Source organism: Sebastes fasciatus, chromosome 16 (genome assembly GCF_043250625.1).
Source record: "Sebastes fasciatus isolate fSebFas1 chromosome 16, fSebFas1.pri, whole genome shotgun sequence".
In the NCBI taxonomy this organism is placed as follows: domain Eukaryota; kingdom Metazoa; phylum Chordata; class Actinopteri; order Perciformes; family Sebastidae; genus Sebastes; species Sebastes fasciatus.
This window is the reverse complement of record NC_133810.1, coordinates 11,338,919-11,359,123: the sequence shown is the minus strand read 5'-3', so window position 1 is coordinate 11,359,123 and position 20,205 is coordinate 11,338,919. Positions and strand designations below refer to the sequence as shown.

General features: G+C 41.8%; 2 protein-coding genes across 10 annotated transcripts in view; both read right to left on the bottom strand.

The window, feature by feature from the left end:
* The window catches only part of gabra6b (gamma-aminobutyric acid type A receptor subunit alpha6b), a 277,852-nt gene that overhangs the window by 202,257 nt on the left and 55,390 nt on the right, over nt 1–20,205 (bottom strand). The gene's annotated exons all lie outside the window — the stretch shown is intronic.
* The window catches only part of gabra1 (gamma-aminobutyric acid type A receptor subunit alpha1), a 60,548-nt gene that overhangs the window by 31,052 nt on the left and 9,291 nt on the right, over nt 1–20,205 (bottom strand). Inside the window, exons 1-2 of one of the 9 annotated variants that reach the window (XM_074610783.1) lie at nt 5,962–6,121; nt 3,540–3,645 (exon numbers count right to left, since the gene is read on the bottom strand). In XM_074610783.1, coding sequence (XP_074466884.1) covers nt 3,540–3,619 — 80 coding nt within the window. In that variant the 5' untranslated portion in view covers nt 3,620–3,645; nt 5,962–6,121. Of the gene's footprint in view, nt 1–3,539; nt 3,646–4,527; nt 4,960–4,983; nt 5,105–5,141; nt 5,470–5,891; nt 6,122–20,205 lie in introns of those variants that run through there. The other 8 variants (XM_074610782.1, XM_074610785.1, XM_074610787.1 and 5 more) reach the window with 8 other exon arrangements.

The window sequence follows — 20,205 nt, the reverse complement described above, 5'->3', positions numbered from 1 at the left end:
CATTTGGTTTGATTGCATGCTAAATAAACAGCAAGTGTTTGGAAAACGAGCTCTGCAAGCCGAACGGCTCCAAGGAGAGGGAGAGGTCATCAAGATTATTTAGCAGGGACCTGCAACGGGAGGGAAGGACAAGTAGGAGGGATGGCCGGAGGGAGAGTGGCGTCTGGGGAGACGTGCGAGGAAAGCTCCAAAGAAAAGACAAAGAAAAGAGAGAAAAAAAAGATGGAGGAGGAGGAGGGGGGGGGGGGGGGGGGGGGGGGGGGGGGAGATGAAAGGCAGAAGAGCGAGGTTGGGAAAAGGTGAAGAAATTGTGAAGTGAAACTGGGGAGGGGCGTTTCAGAGAGACACGTTCAAAGCCGCTGGGATTGAGGCAGATCCTCCAGCTTTGAACGTGAGCTGCTAAACATTTCTGCTTTCTAAATAAGGATGCGGCATCCGACCGCGTCACACACGGATTTGTATAAAAGGGTTAATGCGCGTCTCTCTGCCACCAATTTCCCTTATCAATTCGCAAGCGTCCTTCTTCTATCTGCCAAAATAAAAAAAAGAACCCTCTGAAAACCAAAGCCAGCATTAAAAAACTGTATAAAACTGTGATGAGCAATTTTGTTTTTGCGTCAGTCTTGGAGGTAACAGCTTGGAAATGCTCACATTCAAAACAATAATTAATCTGTTTTGTTCAGGTCTGGGAAGCATAAATACAGGAAGCAGAAATTGCATCCATGGGACGTCAGTTGAGGCTAAAATAAAACACAATCTCCTCTTCTCTCACTGATTAATATTCCTACTTTCCACATTGATTTAGGCATTTCCAATTTGCCAAATCAGAGCGAGACATTGAAGAAGTTTTAGGTCTGCTCCTGGGGTTACAGTCCTCTTGTTATCGTCTCCACCAACAGAGAAAACAAGCCAGGGTGTCTCGTTTAAGTTCACCAATAATCAAAATATACTCAACAAGGGAAAAATCCATCCTTACAAGTCATTAATAATTAGGAAAATATAGAGTATCGCGATATTACATTTTGTGATACTGTATGGATTCTCAAAACCACTGTATCGATTTTTAATTAACAGTTAACATGCAAAGATTAACTCAGTCAATACTTTTGCATTGGCAAAAAGATGTGGCCTCTCAGTGTGTGCTGGATGTTACAGGGACTGTGATAAATGCAATAAAATGCATAAAAAAGTCAACATTTTTTACTCCAACTTTATGCATATGGTGGTGTGTTCTCTATATGACGGTTTTCCTAAAACTAGATTTAAAAAATTGCGATATATCGCCTTCCTTACAGTATCGTGATTTATTGAATCGTAACCCCTGTATCGCGATACGTATCGTATCGCCAAATTCTTGCCAATACACAGCCCTATTAATAACCAGTGGAAGAAATACTTTTTTTTGTTGAAATAAAAGAAAGAATCTATTCAATGGAATGATTTTTTGATCTTGCATTTTTTTTTTAATGATAGTTTGCTGTATTTTTCCTTGATTTAAGTCAAATTTGTCATCTCAACCGCATAGAAAACCACATTAGTCAACGTATAAGGAATGGATGGAACAATATGGCACGCCTTTCTTTGAAGATGGACATTTTTTGCAGTGTATGTGGAAATTATGGGTGGTGGGGGTTGGGGGTGGGTGGGGTTTCGGGTGTTAGGGTTGTATGTCAAGGAAAAGAAAAGAAAATGGAGAGGAGAAAGGTGATGTGGAAGAATACACATGTTTATCAGCCAGGGGCCACTTCCTCATAAAACATTGTACACCATCCCCATCTACAGGTCATCTGAACAGCAACAGTGCCGTTCACACTCTGCCAATGTCTCTCTGTCTTTCTCTCTTTCTCCATTTTACTGTACGTCCCTCTCCTTCTCTTTCGCTCTCTCTTCCTCCCTCGTCACTCGGATATCTAATTATAAGGCAATTTCTTTCGTTGGCAACATACTGTAGCAGAGTGCGAGGTCTTCCTGATTACCGTGTCTTGTTGAAATCCCCCAAGGTGTGTACCAGTGTGTGTGCGTGTGTGTGTGTGTGTGTGTGATTCTGTATTTGACTTCAAAAGGGGGGGACTGGATTATACAGTAAATCTTTGGGTGATAATTGCTTTGCAGTTTGCAGTGACAGCTCCTCAGTGAAGTAATCACTACTTTTACATTTTCTCTAATGTGCTCGACATACAGCACATCAAACCCAGTAAATCAAACCCTGCAGTGCATCTCAAACCTCAGCCCACTGCCGTGATTAATCAGTTAGATCAAATCAGCTTGCATTAATGACGTATTGCGGCGCATTTTAAAATAGCACGCGTTCCTTCTTGCATGTGCTCAGGGGCGTGCGAGCTGCAACGTACTGTACGCTGCGTGCATGTGTGTGTGTGTGTTTTCCATGGTGTCACTGAGAGAGAAGCAAGCTGGACCATCTCAAGACATCGCCGTTCAAGTCAACCGCCTGTGACAGTTCTGCTGAATTATTCAACCAAGCAGAAAAGACTGATCTCCCGAGTCTCTCCAGGATTCTCCAGGAGAACCACAATGGGATGATGATCTCATGCAGTTGCAACAGCTAATACATTTTCTATTTGTAACCGTAACTTATCCGCGTGTTTATTCACTGTAGGGTTCAATGTCAAAGTTATCCACATTCATCCAAGGAGTGGAGTCATATTGGAATGTTTTGAAGGTATGCTACACTTGAATGGCTGGCCAGCATTTCAAATCACGTGGGAATTAATGCAGCTGCAGACACATGACAGTGGATCAAATCGCTGCCACCTCTTATCCAATCATTCCCTCTCTTTCTCTCTTCGTGTTAGGTGACATTCGACACCTCGGTGTTGACATTGAGAAGTGTGTCTGTGCATCGACCCTACTCTCCCCGCAGCCACTGTCAGAAACACATGTGCCCGGATCTGTGCCAAATATCCCACACATCATCTACTGTACACAGCTGAAAGCTGGGAATGTAGATGTAGTCCCACAAGGCTAGTGAACCAAATCAAGTGTAACACCGTGGTAAAATGGATAAGTGGCTATTTTGGTTCCCCCATCTCCTCTCTTGGTGTTGCACGTCTTATTGCCTCTATATGCAATTACAAGCATGGAGGTGTCCTGTGGGGATGCCCCAGTTACAACCACGGTGACTATATGCTCTGTAAGGGTGGAACCCAGTAATCCAAGCAATAGGCAGGAATTTAAGCTCAGCAGGTGTACTACTGTTTGTCCCCTGACAGATTTACTGATATATTTACCAGTTGACCATTTGGCGAGCACTGAGACCAACATTTAAAGGCTTCTTCTACAAAAGTGCATTCAATATTTTGCCCAATGCTGTGTGGGTTCTTCACAGTTTGCCCTCCAAATGTCACTATTTGTAACTGCAGTATAATATCTCGATCATATGGGCAAAATTTAGAATCCATTGAGCGTTTGTCTCAAAACTCTATGTATAAAGGCTTCAAAACCAAGTCACATGAACAGAGTGAGTGACATTTTTTTGCTTTCACATATTTGAAAAATTGAGGTTAAAGTTGTGTTCTTACCTTTTCCCACCCAGCACGCTGTTGGCCACAAGCAAGCAAGCCCACAGACACAGAAAGGCCGTCCTGCTCCGTCCACACATAGTTGCAATATGAGGACCTTTCACTGCTGGAGGTCAAAGAGAAAGAAAGAGAGAGAGAGAGAGAGAGAGAGAGAGAGAGAATGAACATCACCATCATTACCAAGCCATGTGAGCCAATGGTCCAACCATTAACCCAAAACATGTCATCACAAACATGAAGATGTGCTAAAAAAAACAACAGCCAACATGGAGGTGGAGGCTATACAGAGATGAGGCTTCTTCTTAACATCTCTTACAGATTCACTGACAGCACAATGAATCAAACCAAATGGCCCCTGCCACATGCATTGGGCCATCACATGCCACTTGCACCCCCTCAAATCATATAATAAATGATGTGTCACACTGACAGAGACATATTCTCCACCCTGAAACTATGTGAGGAAACCGAATCTCCAGCATACTAGGGATGATGATCAGAAAAGGGACCCCCAGTGGAAATACGACTTTCATAACTGACGCTCAGCTTAACACACGCATATATGGCTGCATCTGTATAGCGCATAAGAATTAAGACGAAATAACAAGGCAGCACATCATCGAGCACATAATAACACCAGCAGTGTGTGAGCTCGTATAGCACCTGTGCAACAGCCTCCCTCTGCAATGTGAAACGCGCAATACCGCAATATCAAACCGAATCCAACCCCTAAAAATAAGAGCATTTGCTTCTTCTTCCTCCTTCTCCTCCTCCTCCTCAATCACTGAGCTATGATGTCAGCCGGGTCATAAAGTATGTAAGCAATTAGCCTGCTCTACTGTGCATGCAAAACACAAATGTCCCATTTTTTGGAAGGCATAATCGATGATGTGTCCACTGAAGAGAGGACCAATTACTTACTTATCTCCAAGCCAGTATTTCACACACACACGACCACACAGTGAAGCCACGTAGAAAGACAATATACCCTTGCTACTTGATGTTCCAAGGTGTGAAGCGGATGGATAGTAGTCTGCTACAAAAAAAAAAATGAAATAAAAATAAATCCTTTTGGTTGACAAGGATTTGACAAAGCTGATGCAGATTAACGACTGGAGGAAGGAGAAAATCCCCGCACACAAGCACACTTTCTAAGTTATTCAGATGGGAAATGTCACCCCTATATACTATATCATATATCGGAGCCTATGGTAGACATTTAGCATGCAACTGGCATCCCTGCAAAGGTTGGTCTCAATGCATGCATGGCGATCCAGTTCGTGCGTGGCGGAGTAATTAAGCAAATGTGCGCTGATGCTGTTTTTTTAGTCGGAGCGCTGTCCGTGGTGCTGAAACCACACTGGCACCAAAACGCGCTCTAGTTTGTCGTAAAAATACGCGTTAAACGGTGCCAATTTCGACGGCAAACTCTCCTCTATCTCACCCAATAAAACTCGTCTTCGATTCTAGTCCAGCAACACATCCTTTCTCTCTAAAATCCGAGTGTTGCTCCTCTCTCCTCTCTCTCTCTCTCTCTCTCTCTCTCTCAATCCTCTTTCTTGTGCCAGGCGATGGCTAAAAAAATGGAGAAAAATCACTTACAGCAGATGAGTCGAGGGGGTATATTCGGTGTCCCTCTGGCTATATATCCTCAAACTTTTTTTTTCAGAATATCTTTTTCTAGCCGGACTGACTGAATGAGAAAAAAATCCTCTTGTGATCTCAGATCTGACGAATTCTAGCTCGGAGGCTTTGGAGAAGCGGCTGCTGACGATATGCGCAGGTTTCTCTCTCTCACTGTTCATTGGTGGTGGTGGTGGTGCTGTATAGTGAGTTCAACTCTCTCTCACAGTCTGTCAGCAGCAGCAGCAGCAGCAACACAACACACAAAAAAAAATCTGCTAAACTAATAAATCTCGCTCTGTGTGCCAAAAGGTGTATCCAAAATAAAATGGCACCAAAAATAAAGTGTCCAAGGGTTTCATTTTGGAATAGGCTGTGCAATATAAAGACTATAGCCCGCCCATTTTATATGCAGCACAATTTAACTTGCCCCTGTCGTCCCTAATCTCTCTTTTCAGTGGCTGCTAAATAAAAAAAAAAAAAATCCTCTTACATTTTCAACTCCCTTGTTTTTTCATCGCAATTTTCTCTCTCTGTCTCGCTCCCCTGACTCCTATACTGTACGTGATTTTTCCAAGGAGATACAATTGGCATGCATCAAAAGACGATCTCACCATCTCATTAAACGGATAATCACGATGAAGCAAAACAAAAAGGATGGAATGGATTCACGGATACGCGCAAGAAAAAGACACCTCCAAAAATGTTAAGAAAATCGTGTTCCCTCACCAGCTCTGCAATGATGAGCCTCTCTCCTCTCCGCAATAAAACACAAAATCCTCCTCCTCGAATCACTCACCGTCTCCTAAAAGCCTTTTGCGTTTCGCATCGAGACAAACAGCAACCGCGTCTCTGTTTACGGCCAAATATTCTGCTGCTATACAGCCGCGCACACTCCAGACTGAGAGCTGAGGACGGCGCTGAGGAGCGCTGAGCTGCGTGCATCTGCAAGGGAGGAAGGAAGGAAGGGAGGAAAGGGAGAGAAAAAAAAAAAAAAAAAAAAAAAAAAATTGGGCTGATGATAGCCTTACCCGCGTATATTTTTGTAGTCATCTGCGTATTTCAAGTTAAAACTACAAATCAGAAGACATTTTCATCAGCGGAGGACTACAGCAGTGGAGGCACATATATAGAGGCAAAACAAGGGACAGTTTTAGACCACATCAGTGTTGTTAATTCACGGTTGCATAAGCAGCCTATAAATCCCAGCTGTTGATTTTTTTTTTTTTTTTTTTTGGGAAAGAGATGGAGCAACTCATTTTTTCTTTTTTTTCTTTTTTAGTTTTTGACTGGGGGTTTATTTTCATCACAGCAAAGCAGAGTGAGCTGGCAGTGTATAGTCACGTCAGTCTGGTCTGCAGTGCAACGTTTCCTCTGAGTGTGTGTGTGTTTGGTGTGTGCGTTTGCCTCCTCACGCGTGGTTAAAGTAGTGCATGTGCGTGATTAGTTATGAGGGGCTTATATGTGCCTCTGTATTTAAACATCTATCTATCCATCTATCATTAAATAATGCCAAAAATGACAAGAAATCCACCCAAAAATGTGGACATCTTCCTCCCTCTTCTTCATGCGCTCTGCTCACATTTCATCCCCAATACATAACCTGATGCTGCAGGTGCACGCGCACATTTTTAATAATAATGACAACACGAGAGAAACCCCGTCACACAGCCTCCTCCGAGCTCCTCCCTGTATATAGAACGAATGTCATTGTAATGCAAGCGGAGTATCATTTCAAGCTGCTTCTTCTTCTTCTTCTTCTTCTTCTTCTTCTTCTCTCAGCAGACGCCACCGTCGCCGCCGCCGCGCGCTGCATGTGACTCGATTTGCCTAGTGTCTGTGTGCGCGCGCGTGCACGTGCGGGGAGCATGCATAACCAACACGTGCCCGCGTGCGCGTCGGGTTGTGCGCTCGCGAGACGGATAGTGGAGAGGAGGAAAAAAAAAAAGAAGTATATATACGACTCTCGTCTCCTCCTCCTCCTCTTCCTCTTCCTCACGTTTTAATAACCTTTAGTTGGAGAATTTTCTTTTTTATGGGGGCAACAAAAAAGACCAAAAACACACTGCACAAGTGATCAATTAAGACGCGTAATAAGGACAGGCAAAAAAAAGGTGCAGCTCCATCTCTGGGCAGGTGATGGGAGTGGATAGTGGAAGGTGTGTGTGTGTGTGTAGGCGTGGATATGTGTGCGCATGGCTAAACGGAGAGAGATGGATGACGGTAATTTAGGTGAGAGATGTGCAGGTTATGGAGAAATAATCACTCTGTGTGAACAGTGCTTTTTGAATTTTAAAAGAAGGGCTATTGACAGACTACACCCCCCCCCCCCTCTCCATCCCTTCTGTTTGTTGCATCCATCATGTGGTGATCATTTGTTCCGTTTCACACAAACTTATAAAGTACACCAGCTGTGGTGAATTGATATTCAGAAGCAATGTGTGGCAGCGGAGTCTTGTGGTAACCCCGAGGCCACCTTTACATGTTCACGCTTAACATTTGTGCCACTGTGTTTTAGGGTTGTGTGAGTGTGCCCATGTGTGTTTTGCTCAGATGAAAAATCAATCTTGGGACATGTCTGTGTGTTTCTGTATTAGTATTTGTCCATTTGACCTTTTAACCTTAAGTCATTCACCCTCACACATGAGTGCACAACCATTTGCTCCTTGGTGGTGTCCCATTATGTCCAGCACTTACAGCACCAGGATTGTTGACTTGTGGTCCTTTGAGCACTTGTGTGACCCTGCAGGTTTTGTTGACCTTTTTTTCCAGTTAAATGTACATGTATCATATGAAACTAGACTTGGGTGTCGCTGTAAAGATGAGACTCTTGTGGATCCAATGAGCCTAATTGTATTCATGTGTGATGATGTTAGTCTCCATAATAGCCATTCCATTGTAGTGAGACCATTTTTTTATTTTATTTGACCTCACTTTATAAAATGACCTGTGGTGACCTCTAGGATAATCACAGCCTCATGCAACTTGACAACCACAAACTAAAGACCTAGGGCATTCAGAGGACAGATGGCCTTCCTAGATAGATTGACAATAAGGGGGTTTCTGAGCAGTTTCCAGAACAGAAGTGCTTGCCATCCAATCGCCAAACGATGCAATTATTGCAGAAATCTGGAGTGTTTGGAGTGAATCAGAGCTCTCGACAGGGAGGAATGTCTTAATTTGGCATGTGATGTCACTCGATTGGAGATACCTGAGGCTCTTTCTGTGAGTCTCTCTGCTCACAGACAGAGGTATGTTGTCGCTCTGGTTAGCTCCTCGATGAAGAGGTCGCTCCAGACCACTCTCTGTCCAGTAGGCAACAGCGGGAAGGCCTCCCATCTGGCCTCCAACTGAGGCTGTAGCAAGAGAGAGAGAGAGATAAACCCAAAGTGCAGTACTTCACTTCAATTACTGCAGTAAAGCTTGATTTGTGCTTGCCTTTCTTCGCCCCCTTGGGCTTGTGCATTTCACAGTGCCAGCAGGTTAAAAACGCTGCTACCGCTCTGAGCTCTTGAACCCAGACTTGGGTGCCCGCTGCTTAACAGTGTCTCATTTCCCTCCTGCCGAGCTCCTGGTTTCATCCGTTATCTCGCATCCATGCGATCTGGACGGAGCGGGCTAATTGAGGCCATCCACAGGTGTGGATGAACCTCATTTTCAGTAAGGTGCTACCCATAGAGCAGGAGAAACACTCACAGTCGAATGAGAATGAAGAAGCCGTGAATGCACTGTCAGAAGTTGATTCTACCAAAGTGCTGGGTATACCTGCGCTTCTAGCAGTTTTCCTGGTGGACACACAGCCGCCGTGGCTGCAGCCTGTGGTTCTCTTTCTGCAGAGCATTAAGGGCGACTCGCCTCAATCAGTCGTCCTGAGTAATAAATCAAGGTGTTGTAAAAGACAAAAGAGTGCTTTCCCGTCTGCGAGCTGCTCTTTGCAATCAGCCGTAAGCTGGCATCTCCTCTGGCTCGCCGTTTAAGGCCAAGACAAGCGTGACACACACACACACACACACACATGCACAGGTGCACACACACATTCACATTCATACCCACTCACGCTTGCTCATGTTGGCAAACATGCACACATATATACATACCTATATGGATGTTTTTACCGGCATGTATTCTCACAACCAAACAGACTGTGTGTGCACATACAGTATGAATGTAACTAAATGTATGTGTTTATGTGTACACAGATACAGAACTGCTATAATCTTACAACATCTACGGTAAAGATTGCTCAGTGGTTTGATCAGTTTTGGCTTATAAATGATGATGGGTATGTTTCTTGTTGGAACAAAAAGCCAGACATTTATGGCAAGAAGGATTGGCATAGTTATTGACAAAAAAAAGTATTAAGGTATTCAAATCTTGGTATCGTTTTTAAGACTCAAAATATAGTTTTACAAAACATGGTAAGATAATTAAAGGGCATTGAAGTTCAGCTTAGCATATTTTAGACAAATGAGGAATTCTTTTTGTATCAGTGCTGCTGACACGCAGCATTTATGAATCACATGATCCCATCCCACATCTTGTATTGTGCTACAGCCTACCAGCAGGCTGGAGAAACTAGTCATTACTGATGTAAACAAACATTTAACAGCACAGGGAAGCATAAACTGGTGTTGTTTACTTGTGTATTAAAGACCTGTCAATCACTATAGAGGTGTGAGTAGGTGTTTCAAAGTTTGGTGGTGGGTACTGCAGATTGTACCTTTAAAAACCTTATATAAAAAAGTCACTGCAGTTTCACTATACTGCAATAGTGCCCTGCACTTTAGAGACAATCTTTTGAGTTCTGACAATTATTCAAATGTAAGTCTGGTACAGGATATTGAATGGCCCCTTCTCTCCTCCATTATGTCACTTTGTCTGAGAACATCATTACATTTTGTAGAATATCTTCCATAACAGATTGAACTGTACCCTTTGGCCACACCGCATTTGGGAAATCAGGTTTTTCTGTGTAAACTGCTGCCCAGTGGAACTGAGAGAAGATGGAGAATTCCATCTGTAGGATTTAATGGCATTACAAACAACATATTTATATATAAAATATATATATAATATTGTACTTTACAAATAAATAAATACAATTATTCCAACAGCCACAAATCAACACAGTCACATACAAATATATTATGTGACACACATATACAATTGCATTGTACTAATACAGTATATACACAAAAGTAAGGGATTATGTACAGTGGCTGATGCGGAGGGTTCTCGCATCGCCCTGAAGGACTTTATTTCACAACAATGACCCGCTAGTTGTACATTATCCCACTTATTACGGTTACTTACTTAAGAAATCAATAATTACTAAAAAATTAAATATTTACCAGTGTATATCATACAGCTTCATTACACAACATAAATAAGTAAGTAGTATAATATAAACTTAAGCATGTAATCTGCACAGTAACAACAGTACTTTTACAAAATCTGATGCAAATACACAGGATGTGTTTGCAAAAGCAAATACAAACAAATCCTGTGTGTATGCATTAACAGACATGCATGCATATGCATACATTAAGGGTTGTGCACAAATATCCATTTTTATCCCACACTGTGCTAAAGGCTTGGGAATTAGCTACAACCATACATATAAACACATACACCCACATCCGTCTACTTGCGTACACAAACACACACAAATGCAGGACAAAATAAGACGGTAAATCCAAAGCTAAAGCTCGAGATAGTCTGCAAATCTCTGCAGACAACTACTGCACTAAGCAACCAGTTGATCTTTTCATACTCAAATATTCCCATTTGCCAATGAAACGCCATAAACACTATGTGAATGAATATCAAAAGAAGAACGCCGCTCAGCTCTATGTATAGAATACATACAGTATCTGTGCAAACCTGAGATAAAGACTTTGAAGGTCTCTCTGCTGCATCTTTGTACCACCAAGTACATCCCATTGATTTTCTGTTCACCATGACACACAATGGGACAATTTGTCATACTTGTATGTTTGTGAACTGCGTAGGTGTGTGCATGTATACACTGTACATACATGTGTATAAACGCTCACAAGCTTTTACTTCTTTCACATAGTTACTCCTTTTCTAATGCTTTTTATCAACTACCTTAACATTCAACAGGAATAGAACGTTAGAGCGCATGGAGAATGAGAAAGAAACACTTGTTATTATATTTTTTAAACTGCTATGCCTTGAGACAATTCAACATCTTAACTACACTGCCTCTTCATGTTATACAATTCAGTAGTTTCCCACTCACTGTTAGTAAATTCCACCACAGCATCCTGTGATGCCATTGATATGTACAGTTACAGATCATCTCAGTGGACTCAAGACACAATTCACTTAATTAGCTCCCACGACAATTTGAACATGAGTATGTGACCTGCTAGTGGATATACATTACATATTTATGGTCAGATATGTAAAAAGGGAGCTTTCTAGCACTGTGTTTTAGTGTAGCATACCAATATACTGCTCTAAACCCAGGGGCAGTGGTTCCAGAGTCAGGAGGTGATAATTGGCTTTACAGGCCCAGGGGCCCCTGGATCGAACCACTATATGAAGTGACTGTTATCATTCTTGTTAGAAAGACAATCAAACGACTATAAAGAGATACAAAATGACCATGAAGGGACGCAAAAATGGGCGCAAAATGATGGAAAGCAGCAAATTATCCACAGAGAGATGCAAAGCGAGAAGCAAAAAGACTACAAAGGGATGCAAAACAACTTGAAAGGAACACACTATGACCACCAAGACATGCAAAATGACTACAAAAGAGACACAAAATGAGCAACCCGGTCGCCAGAAAAAATGTTGGCATTGGATGTCTCTGCAAACCACGGATACATTGAATGGCGACGTTTCTGAACCAAATATACATTTCATAAATAAGTTTTGTATTAGTCTCGCACACGCTTGCCACGTGGTTAACATTGTGAAATGATTGGTTAGGCTTAGGCAACAACACTACTTGATTAGGGTTAGAAAAAAGATCATGGTGTGTGTTCAAATTATAATGTAACAACCATAACAACGCAACATAACCACTATAAGGTTTAGGAAAGAACTACATGGTTGGGTTTAAAACTACTACATTTGTACAGTGAAAATGACACTGAACGTTGTGAACACGGGACACAAATAGCGGTCTCCTGGATGAAAGCTTTGTGTTAGTTGGACCCATCCACCTCCACTCTCGGCCGCCCGGTGTGTGTGTCTCTTTTTCGCTCATTTGACAAACTGAGTGAAAAGGCGTCAGCAAAGACGAATGCAAAAACGTCAACACTCAACTCACCCCTGGTTTGCAGAAATGTCCAATGCCAACATTGTTGGCAACTGGACTGAGATGAGTCACAAAACCAGACATATCTGTTTCAGTCTGGGTGTTTTGGTTCTATGGAGGAGCGATACAGGGCTTTTCACATGTCTGTGTCCAGGGTCCTGTTGCCTCATAATCTGTCCATAGCTGAAGGCTATTTGGGGTTAAAAATGGGGGGAATTTATTGATGTTATTTCATGTTAAAATATTTAAATTTGTCTATTTTGGCATCAATTTATTACTCTGTATAAACAGTGTAACTATTAATAATGTACAGTTTATTATTGCCACTAACCAGGGCTTTAAATATCAATGGTCAATGTCAATGTAATTTTACTCATTTTAAAACGGTGCCCCAGTCTAGCCCTCACATTAAGAAGTCTCCAAACACACTTTCTTTATCCATGTAATTCAAGTACTTAAAGGGTTGTTTTATATTCCTCCATATTGTGTCTGTTTGACCAGCTCCAAACTAAATTGTTCTCTTGTGAGGTGGATTCATAGCTCTTGTGGTTATGTTGGGGGGGTTTCCTACTCATTTCAATAGATCTTCTTGGAGCTAGCCTCTAGTGGCCATTAGAGGAAATGCTTCTGTTGACACATTGGTTTCATCATGGTGGCTGCTACGTATTGTGATTAACTGACGCCTCATACTTGCAGGGAAACACTCAAATGCCTCTTCTGTACAAAAATGTATTTGAATTCCACTTAATTCGTTTATTTCTCTTCCTGCTGGCCTTGATCTCTCTCTCTTGGTTCCTCCATCTCTTTCTCCTTCTTGGTTTACGTCCACACTGGCTCTTCCCTTCCTCTCCCTCTTAAACACACTGATGTCTGCTAGTGAACACACTCTAAACATACACACACACAAACGGCGCTGTGGATGCGAGCGAGCGAGCGAGCGGGGCCACTGAGCGGAGGCAGACCGCACAGCAGCAGCAGCGCTCTCACTCGTCAGTTTACATAACACTGATTATAACCCTGAGATTTAGCCAACCGACGTGCAACAGTTTAGTTTGGCCTGGGCATTAAAATCTCACTGACCATCTGTTCCACTGCGGAGTTGCTTTCCTTCAAATACTTTTCCTGGACACTGATTCTACCTAGTGAGACTGTACGCTACTGCCACTCAAGCATCAGACAGCAATAAAGTGACTTTTGTTCACTTGTTTCTTGCTCAAATGTTTTCCTGTTTTTGTTTTTCTATGGAAGCACTAAGCATTTTATTTTCAATAAACCATACGTGGTTGAATAGAAATTTAAAAACTATATTTGCCACGAGATCTCTCTACCGAAGGGACACATTTTCTACAGTGTCAGATCACTATTTTCAATCATTTTAATGTCAAAATTGAATTGCAGGACAGATATTCAATAAATCAGGAGCTCTACAAACGGAGCTCACTCCTCTCAATTACCCAGTTTGAGTTCACAAATGCTTTGACTTCACCCATTAAAATAGTAAAGATCGGTGGACATTTAAATATGCAGCCTTGCAGACTGATCACAGACCGCCTGATCTATTGATGACAGATATATAAACAAGCTGTTTGAGAATGGGAAAGAGCTCTATTTTAGTATTTTCATACTGTCTTTATGTTGTATAAATGTTGTAAATGCTCCTTCTTGTATAGTTATTTGAGCTTGTGATGAAAGACATATTTTCATGATAACACTTCGCCTCTTATGTTTATATTTAGTACACTTTTATCATGCTTGCTCCTACGTCTGCATCCCTCTTTATCTTACGAAAGGAAGCACACAGATGTTTGAATGCGTCATGCTAATATGTGATATTAATTCCATATAGCTTCTACACTGCACTCACAAATATTATTGAGACATTTATTACAGTGGGCCATCTTCATATTCATTCCATTTAGCAGGACATGTTTATTAAACTCTGACAGGTTATTACCCTGCATATATTCCTACAAAGATTTCTTGGCAGCGCACCTTCAGATCAGTGAATGTTCTCCCTTGCAGCCAGCTCGGGGATATACAACCAGCCACAACTGCACATCTTGTGAAATGCTACTCCAGCACCAACCTATGAGGTGTTCATTTCTGTACATTTTTCTAATGTTAGCTGACAGTTCAGTGACCATTTGTCTTCCCAAGGTCTGTGAGAAATTGTGGACGCGTACGCAGACAAGGGTACACTCAGTTTATCTACCTTTTTATGTCTCTCTATGACATATTGTACTGTAAGTCAACTGTAAACATCAGTGTTTATGAAATCAAACCGTTTGCAAGTGTCACTAGCTTCTCTGAGAACTGATCTGCGAGCATGTCAGTGGATGTTAGTGTTATGAAGATCAACAGGATGTTATAGTCGAGGAGCCCTCTACATCTGTAACCATGGCTCAACCTCAACCCCATTGTCCGATATTTCCTCTGAGTGCAGTTTACAAGTCGGCGTGCTGACATTAATGCGTCATAAACTCTCTCTCCTCTCCAGATGCGATGGAGAAATTGCAGTGTGGCGCCATTAATGTAACTACGGCAATTATATGGACTGACAGTTCCTCTCAAACATCCCACTGATCCCGAAATAAAGACAGAGAGAGAGAGAGAGAGAGAGAGAGAGAGAGAGAGAGAGAGAGAGAGAGAGAGAGAGAGAGAGAGAGAGAGAATGTTCTCTGATTGTTAGCACAAGGTAATGAAACACTGAAAAGGTGACATTATCAACATGTGGGCTGAGAGATTCAGTGAGACTGTTGCTGCCTCTATTTCTGGAAGTGTAGGAGTCTTTGTGTATGCATGTCTGTGTGTGTGTGTGTGTGTGTGTGTGTGTGTGTGTGTGATTGAGAGAGATGGTGTCGAAGTGTGCACGCATGTGTGTGTGTGAAAGAAAGAAAGTGACAGAATAAAAAAAAACTAGAGCTAGAGAGAGGGAACGGTGGAAAAAGAAATATTTTTCACACATCTCATACCTCATTAGAGCCTATCATTCAGTCACTCAGTAAAACTGTGAATTCGTATGGAGGTGCTATTCTGGGTGGCAGCCACAAAAAAAAAAGTTCCCACAACGCAGCCAAGTCTGAGGATAGTTCTCTCTGACTCGTATCATTATGATTAATGCCTTAAGAGTTGTTCTTAGCATATCTCAATGTGTCAGATGGTAAGATATGCAGAACAATGGCCCCGCTGTACACACTAAATCAAATGAAGAAAGCATAGAGTGCAAAGGAACATCAATTTCTACAATTGATGTATCTACGCCCTTCTGAAAACCACTGTATTGTGCTGCTTTGCTTTGAGACATGCACATACTTCCACCCCCACTGGTTAAAATGCGTGGAAAGTGACGGTGCTTTTGCTGTGCAATGTGATGTGCTTTGAAGTTGAAAAAGAAGCACCTGCTTATATGGATTAATTTATGAGACGCAGTTTTATATTATAGATATTTAAGTGCACCCTATGCACGGTGTAAAATCAAATCAGTTGTATATGCTGTATAAGAAAATATTGTTGTATTAAAGCAACTGTAGAAACATATAATAAAAAAAATATATAAACTGCCTACAATATAATAAAACTGTAAAGTAAGGCTGGCAATCGATTCAAATATTTAATCCCGATTAATAATATGATTGTCCATAGTTAATCATGATTAATCGCACATTTTTTATCTGTTCAACATGCACCTTAAAGGGACATTTGTCAAGTATTTAACACTCTGATATTATCAACATGGGAGTGGACAGATATGCTTGCTTTATGCAAATGTATGTATATATTTATCATTGGAAATCAATTAACAACACATAACAATGACACATTTTGTCCAGAAACCCTCAAAGGTACTGCATTTAGCATAAAAACTATGCTCAAATCATAACATGGCAAACTCAAACCCAACAGGCAACAACAGCTGTCAGTGTGTCAGTGTACTGATTTGCCCAAAACTGCATGTGATTATCATAAAGTGGGCATATCTGTAGAGGGGAGACTCGCGGGTACCCATCGAGCCCATTTTCATTCAGTTATAAAGAAGGTGGAGACAGAAGAGGAAAAAAGTAGCTGGGCAAGAGAGCCACAGCTATAGAGTTCAACAACGCAACGTCGTAACCAGACAAAACTTCAGACACCTTATTATCTGGCTTCTATTTTGCCATACTTCAGACATTGTCACTTCCATCTCTTGTTGCCGGCACGAGCAAATAGAGCAAACAGACACAGACCTACAATTACCCCTCCTTGATCAGAGTCTCACAGGAACAGCAGTGAAAAAGCGTGGTGGCTATTTTTGTTTTCGCTCTTTTAGCACTGATTCAGCGTAAGCTGCTGCCACTCAGAATATATTAAAAGGAGTGAAAGAGAAACAAAACAGACAGAGAGAGAGAGAGAGAGAGTGAGCGAGAGAGAGAGAGAGAGATAGAGAGAGAGAGACAGAGAGAGAGAGAGAGAGAGAGAGTCATATTTAAAATAACAGCAAAACAAGTGTCTGCTTGTGTGTCGGCCTCTCAGCCGTCAAATACGGCCGCTGGCCTTCACAGCCCTACTTACATGTTGTTAAAGAGAGGGTAAACAGTGGAAAGTGGAAAGAGAGAGAGAAATCATACAGTACACAACAAAGATTATTACATAAAGTTATGATAAACCACAAATAAGAGGCTCATGAGAATTACAATGTGATATACTGTACGAATCGATTTTAACTGACACCCATTTTTTCATATTAATACAGCAGTTGCTTTCAGTTTCATTATATAAATACTGGTCATTACAAATGTTCAAAAAGCAAACTGATAGTGCTCTCCTGAAAGCAACTGTATGCTGTCACTTTCAGCGACTGCTGCCGTCATTGCTGTTTTTATTCATATAGCATTTCAAAAGCCCCACCTCCACCATAACATCCACCTGTAGGCTCTGAGTCTATGTTCAATTAGACTCACAAGTCTTGGTTTCGTTGCTAAAACTGGCTGGAAACAATAACAGAGTTTAAAAATAACCCTTTATAGCAGAATCAATCCAAAGTCTTTAAGGGCGATCCTTCATATTTGGGCGGTGACATGCAGAAGTCTTAGCAGACAGACAACTGTTGTTGCTACAGCTGCACTGCTAACGTGCTCGCTGTCAAAGATGTTCAAAGTTTAGAAAATAAAAATAATCTCGGAGCTCTCCTCCTGCCAGTAAACGGCTCCAGAATGTGAGTCGCTGGTTTTATTCCTCCAGAATCTCAGAATCTCAAGAGCAGTAGCTCTTCCCCTCTGCCCCCGTGCATTGTAGGATCGCTCAGCCACAGTCACAGAAGAAAAATCCTTCAAAGCTTGTTTATGTGTGTCATTCGAGAACGGAGGGAGAGCTAAGATCACACTACACGACTTTCAAAGTCGTCAGATCGCTGCACTGTTCACAGTCTTTTAATTGGGACTCTTTAAGTCGTTGTGGTTTTCACACTACATGACTGACCAGCGTCAGGAGGTCACACACTACAAGATCTTTCACCGGGAGGAATCCCCGATGAGGTCTTCAAACTGCGCTTTGTCACGAAACACGACAAATAAATGGTAAATGACGTGATTTAGGTTTGTTAACGGACGTTCTCGCCACCGTTCTAGCAACAACTTTCCATTTAAAAATTCCCAAATGATCAGTAGGCGGAGATCTCCGATTGCCTGGTATCGCGAGACAACGTTCCACTAAGGTGGAAGTTATTATTGCTGCTCCCCATTCCCTGCTGTGGTGTTTTCTTGTGGAGAGTGATGTAGGTCAGAGCCTAGACATCAAATATCAACGCTGTACATATTCTTCATTCACATAATAATCCATTCCATGTGCGTTTGCTGACTGGACTAAAGTGATTGGTTATTTACGGCAACAAGAGTTAATTTACTTGTGAAAGGCAAAGATAATGGAAAGAATGAGTCTCTCCACAAAAGCCACAATAAGGTGGTCTGACCCGAGCCCCATGAATAGGGATGGGGTTAGGACCACTAATTGGAGTGATGGAGTAATTTACGAGACCGACTGGAGCCTCTTGTGAGTCTTGAGATGTCTCGTTGGATGGTCAAGGGATTCCATCGCAGCAATCAACAAAATGGCTCTGGTGAAACGGTGAATTTAAAAGCAGTAGTGTTAATAAAACACCCCAGAGCACTACCAGACCTCCATCCACGGATCAATAACAAACAGTGCAGGCCGCGATTCAGGGGAAATGAAAACCAGGCTGAGACTTTTGCTTTGGGCTGACTTCTCTAAGCCCCTGTGGACAAAAACCTTAGAGATTAGCATGAGCACCATCGCCTCCCATCACAAAAGAGCTGCCTTCATCCATGACCTTCAGACATGCAACTGTTTTGGAGAGCAGGAAACAGAAGAGGGTTTCGTTGTTACAAACAGCTTAAGGGATGTACTGTATACTGATGAGGTACACTCAAGTTCCCCTCTAATTGTGGAGAGATCAATAACCAGTGAAAGTTACATAAAGTAAAAAGTTCTAATAAGGTTTTTGAGATGTTCATACACCCATTGCTGGAATATAAATAACAGCTTTTGCTCCCTAATTTGAATTTATGAGAACGCCGGGGCCGACCTGCTGCCGACCCAGTGGCAGGCATACGGAATCATAATACACAAACATCCAGTCTCCTCATAAATGTTTTTGCTTATGCCAGTCACATATGAGGCATCAACAATACTGTTAAATAAAATAGCTGCTATAACTGATTTCCTGATTGTATTTCTGTGTTGACATGCATTACTGTCGTAATAGTCTTGTAAACAAGACTGTTGTTTTTCGCTGTTCTAGAAGAAAGATGCAAGGAAACACGTTCTTCAACTGGGACATAAAAATGCAGCACTGCAACAACAACAACACATGGACACATGCAGTGCACAATGGCCCTCTAGCTTTGTGCTATAGGTGATATCATCCACGCTTCGCCGGTCACATCCAGGGTCAAATGCTTAATGAAGATGGATGTTGGTGTGATGTGGACTTAACTTGACAGCTATGTGGGTGTGTTTGTGTGTGAGAAAATGTGAAAAGTGAGAATGAAAGACAAATGTGTAAAACTGCCCTAATGAGTCTTTATATCGTGCGGAAACTGTATCAGAAGTGTAAATTAAATTCCTGTCAGATGTCATATATGTGTAAACAGTGCTTACAGGCTGTGTGTTTAGGCTACATTAGCTTGTCCCAATTGCTTTTTCAACCCCCACCAAGCCTCCATTCAGCCTCTATAGCTAGTTGACCATGATTGATGAAAGGCACCAGACCACGTTGGTGAGGGAGAGGTGACCACTGGAGCTTAGAGGGGTAATAAGGTGTGATGGTGGTTGAGATGGCTACAGTGGATGTATTAGTGACACATACAGTAGAATGTAGGTTCACATTCGCTTGAGCATCAATCCCATTTCGGATAGCGCTCGGGATGAAAAGACCTTAGAGGTTATGGCAGTTTGAGAGTCAGCCGTGTGGCTTTAATGTGTATGAAAACAAATTACACTGCAGGTTCTCAATGCACGAAAAAAATTAAATCCTGCCTCTTGCTGTTCAAAATAAGGAGACATTTTTGAAATATATTACAGGATGTTCTTAACGGCTGAAAAAAATCAGCCCATGTTTCTCCTAAAGCCATTCTTCATCAAGATCCTGTTAACACTCCTGTAGGATATGTGTGTACTGTAGTGTACCTGTTCTTGTGGACCACATTTTTAACATGTAGTCAAGCTAAAACAGCAAGATATTAAGCAGACATCCCA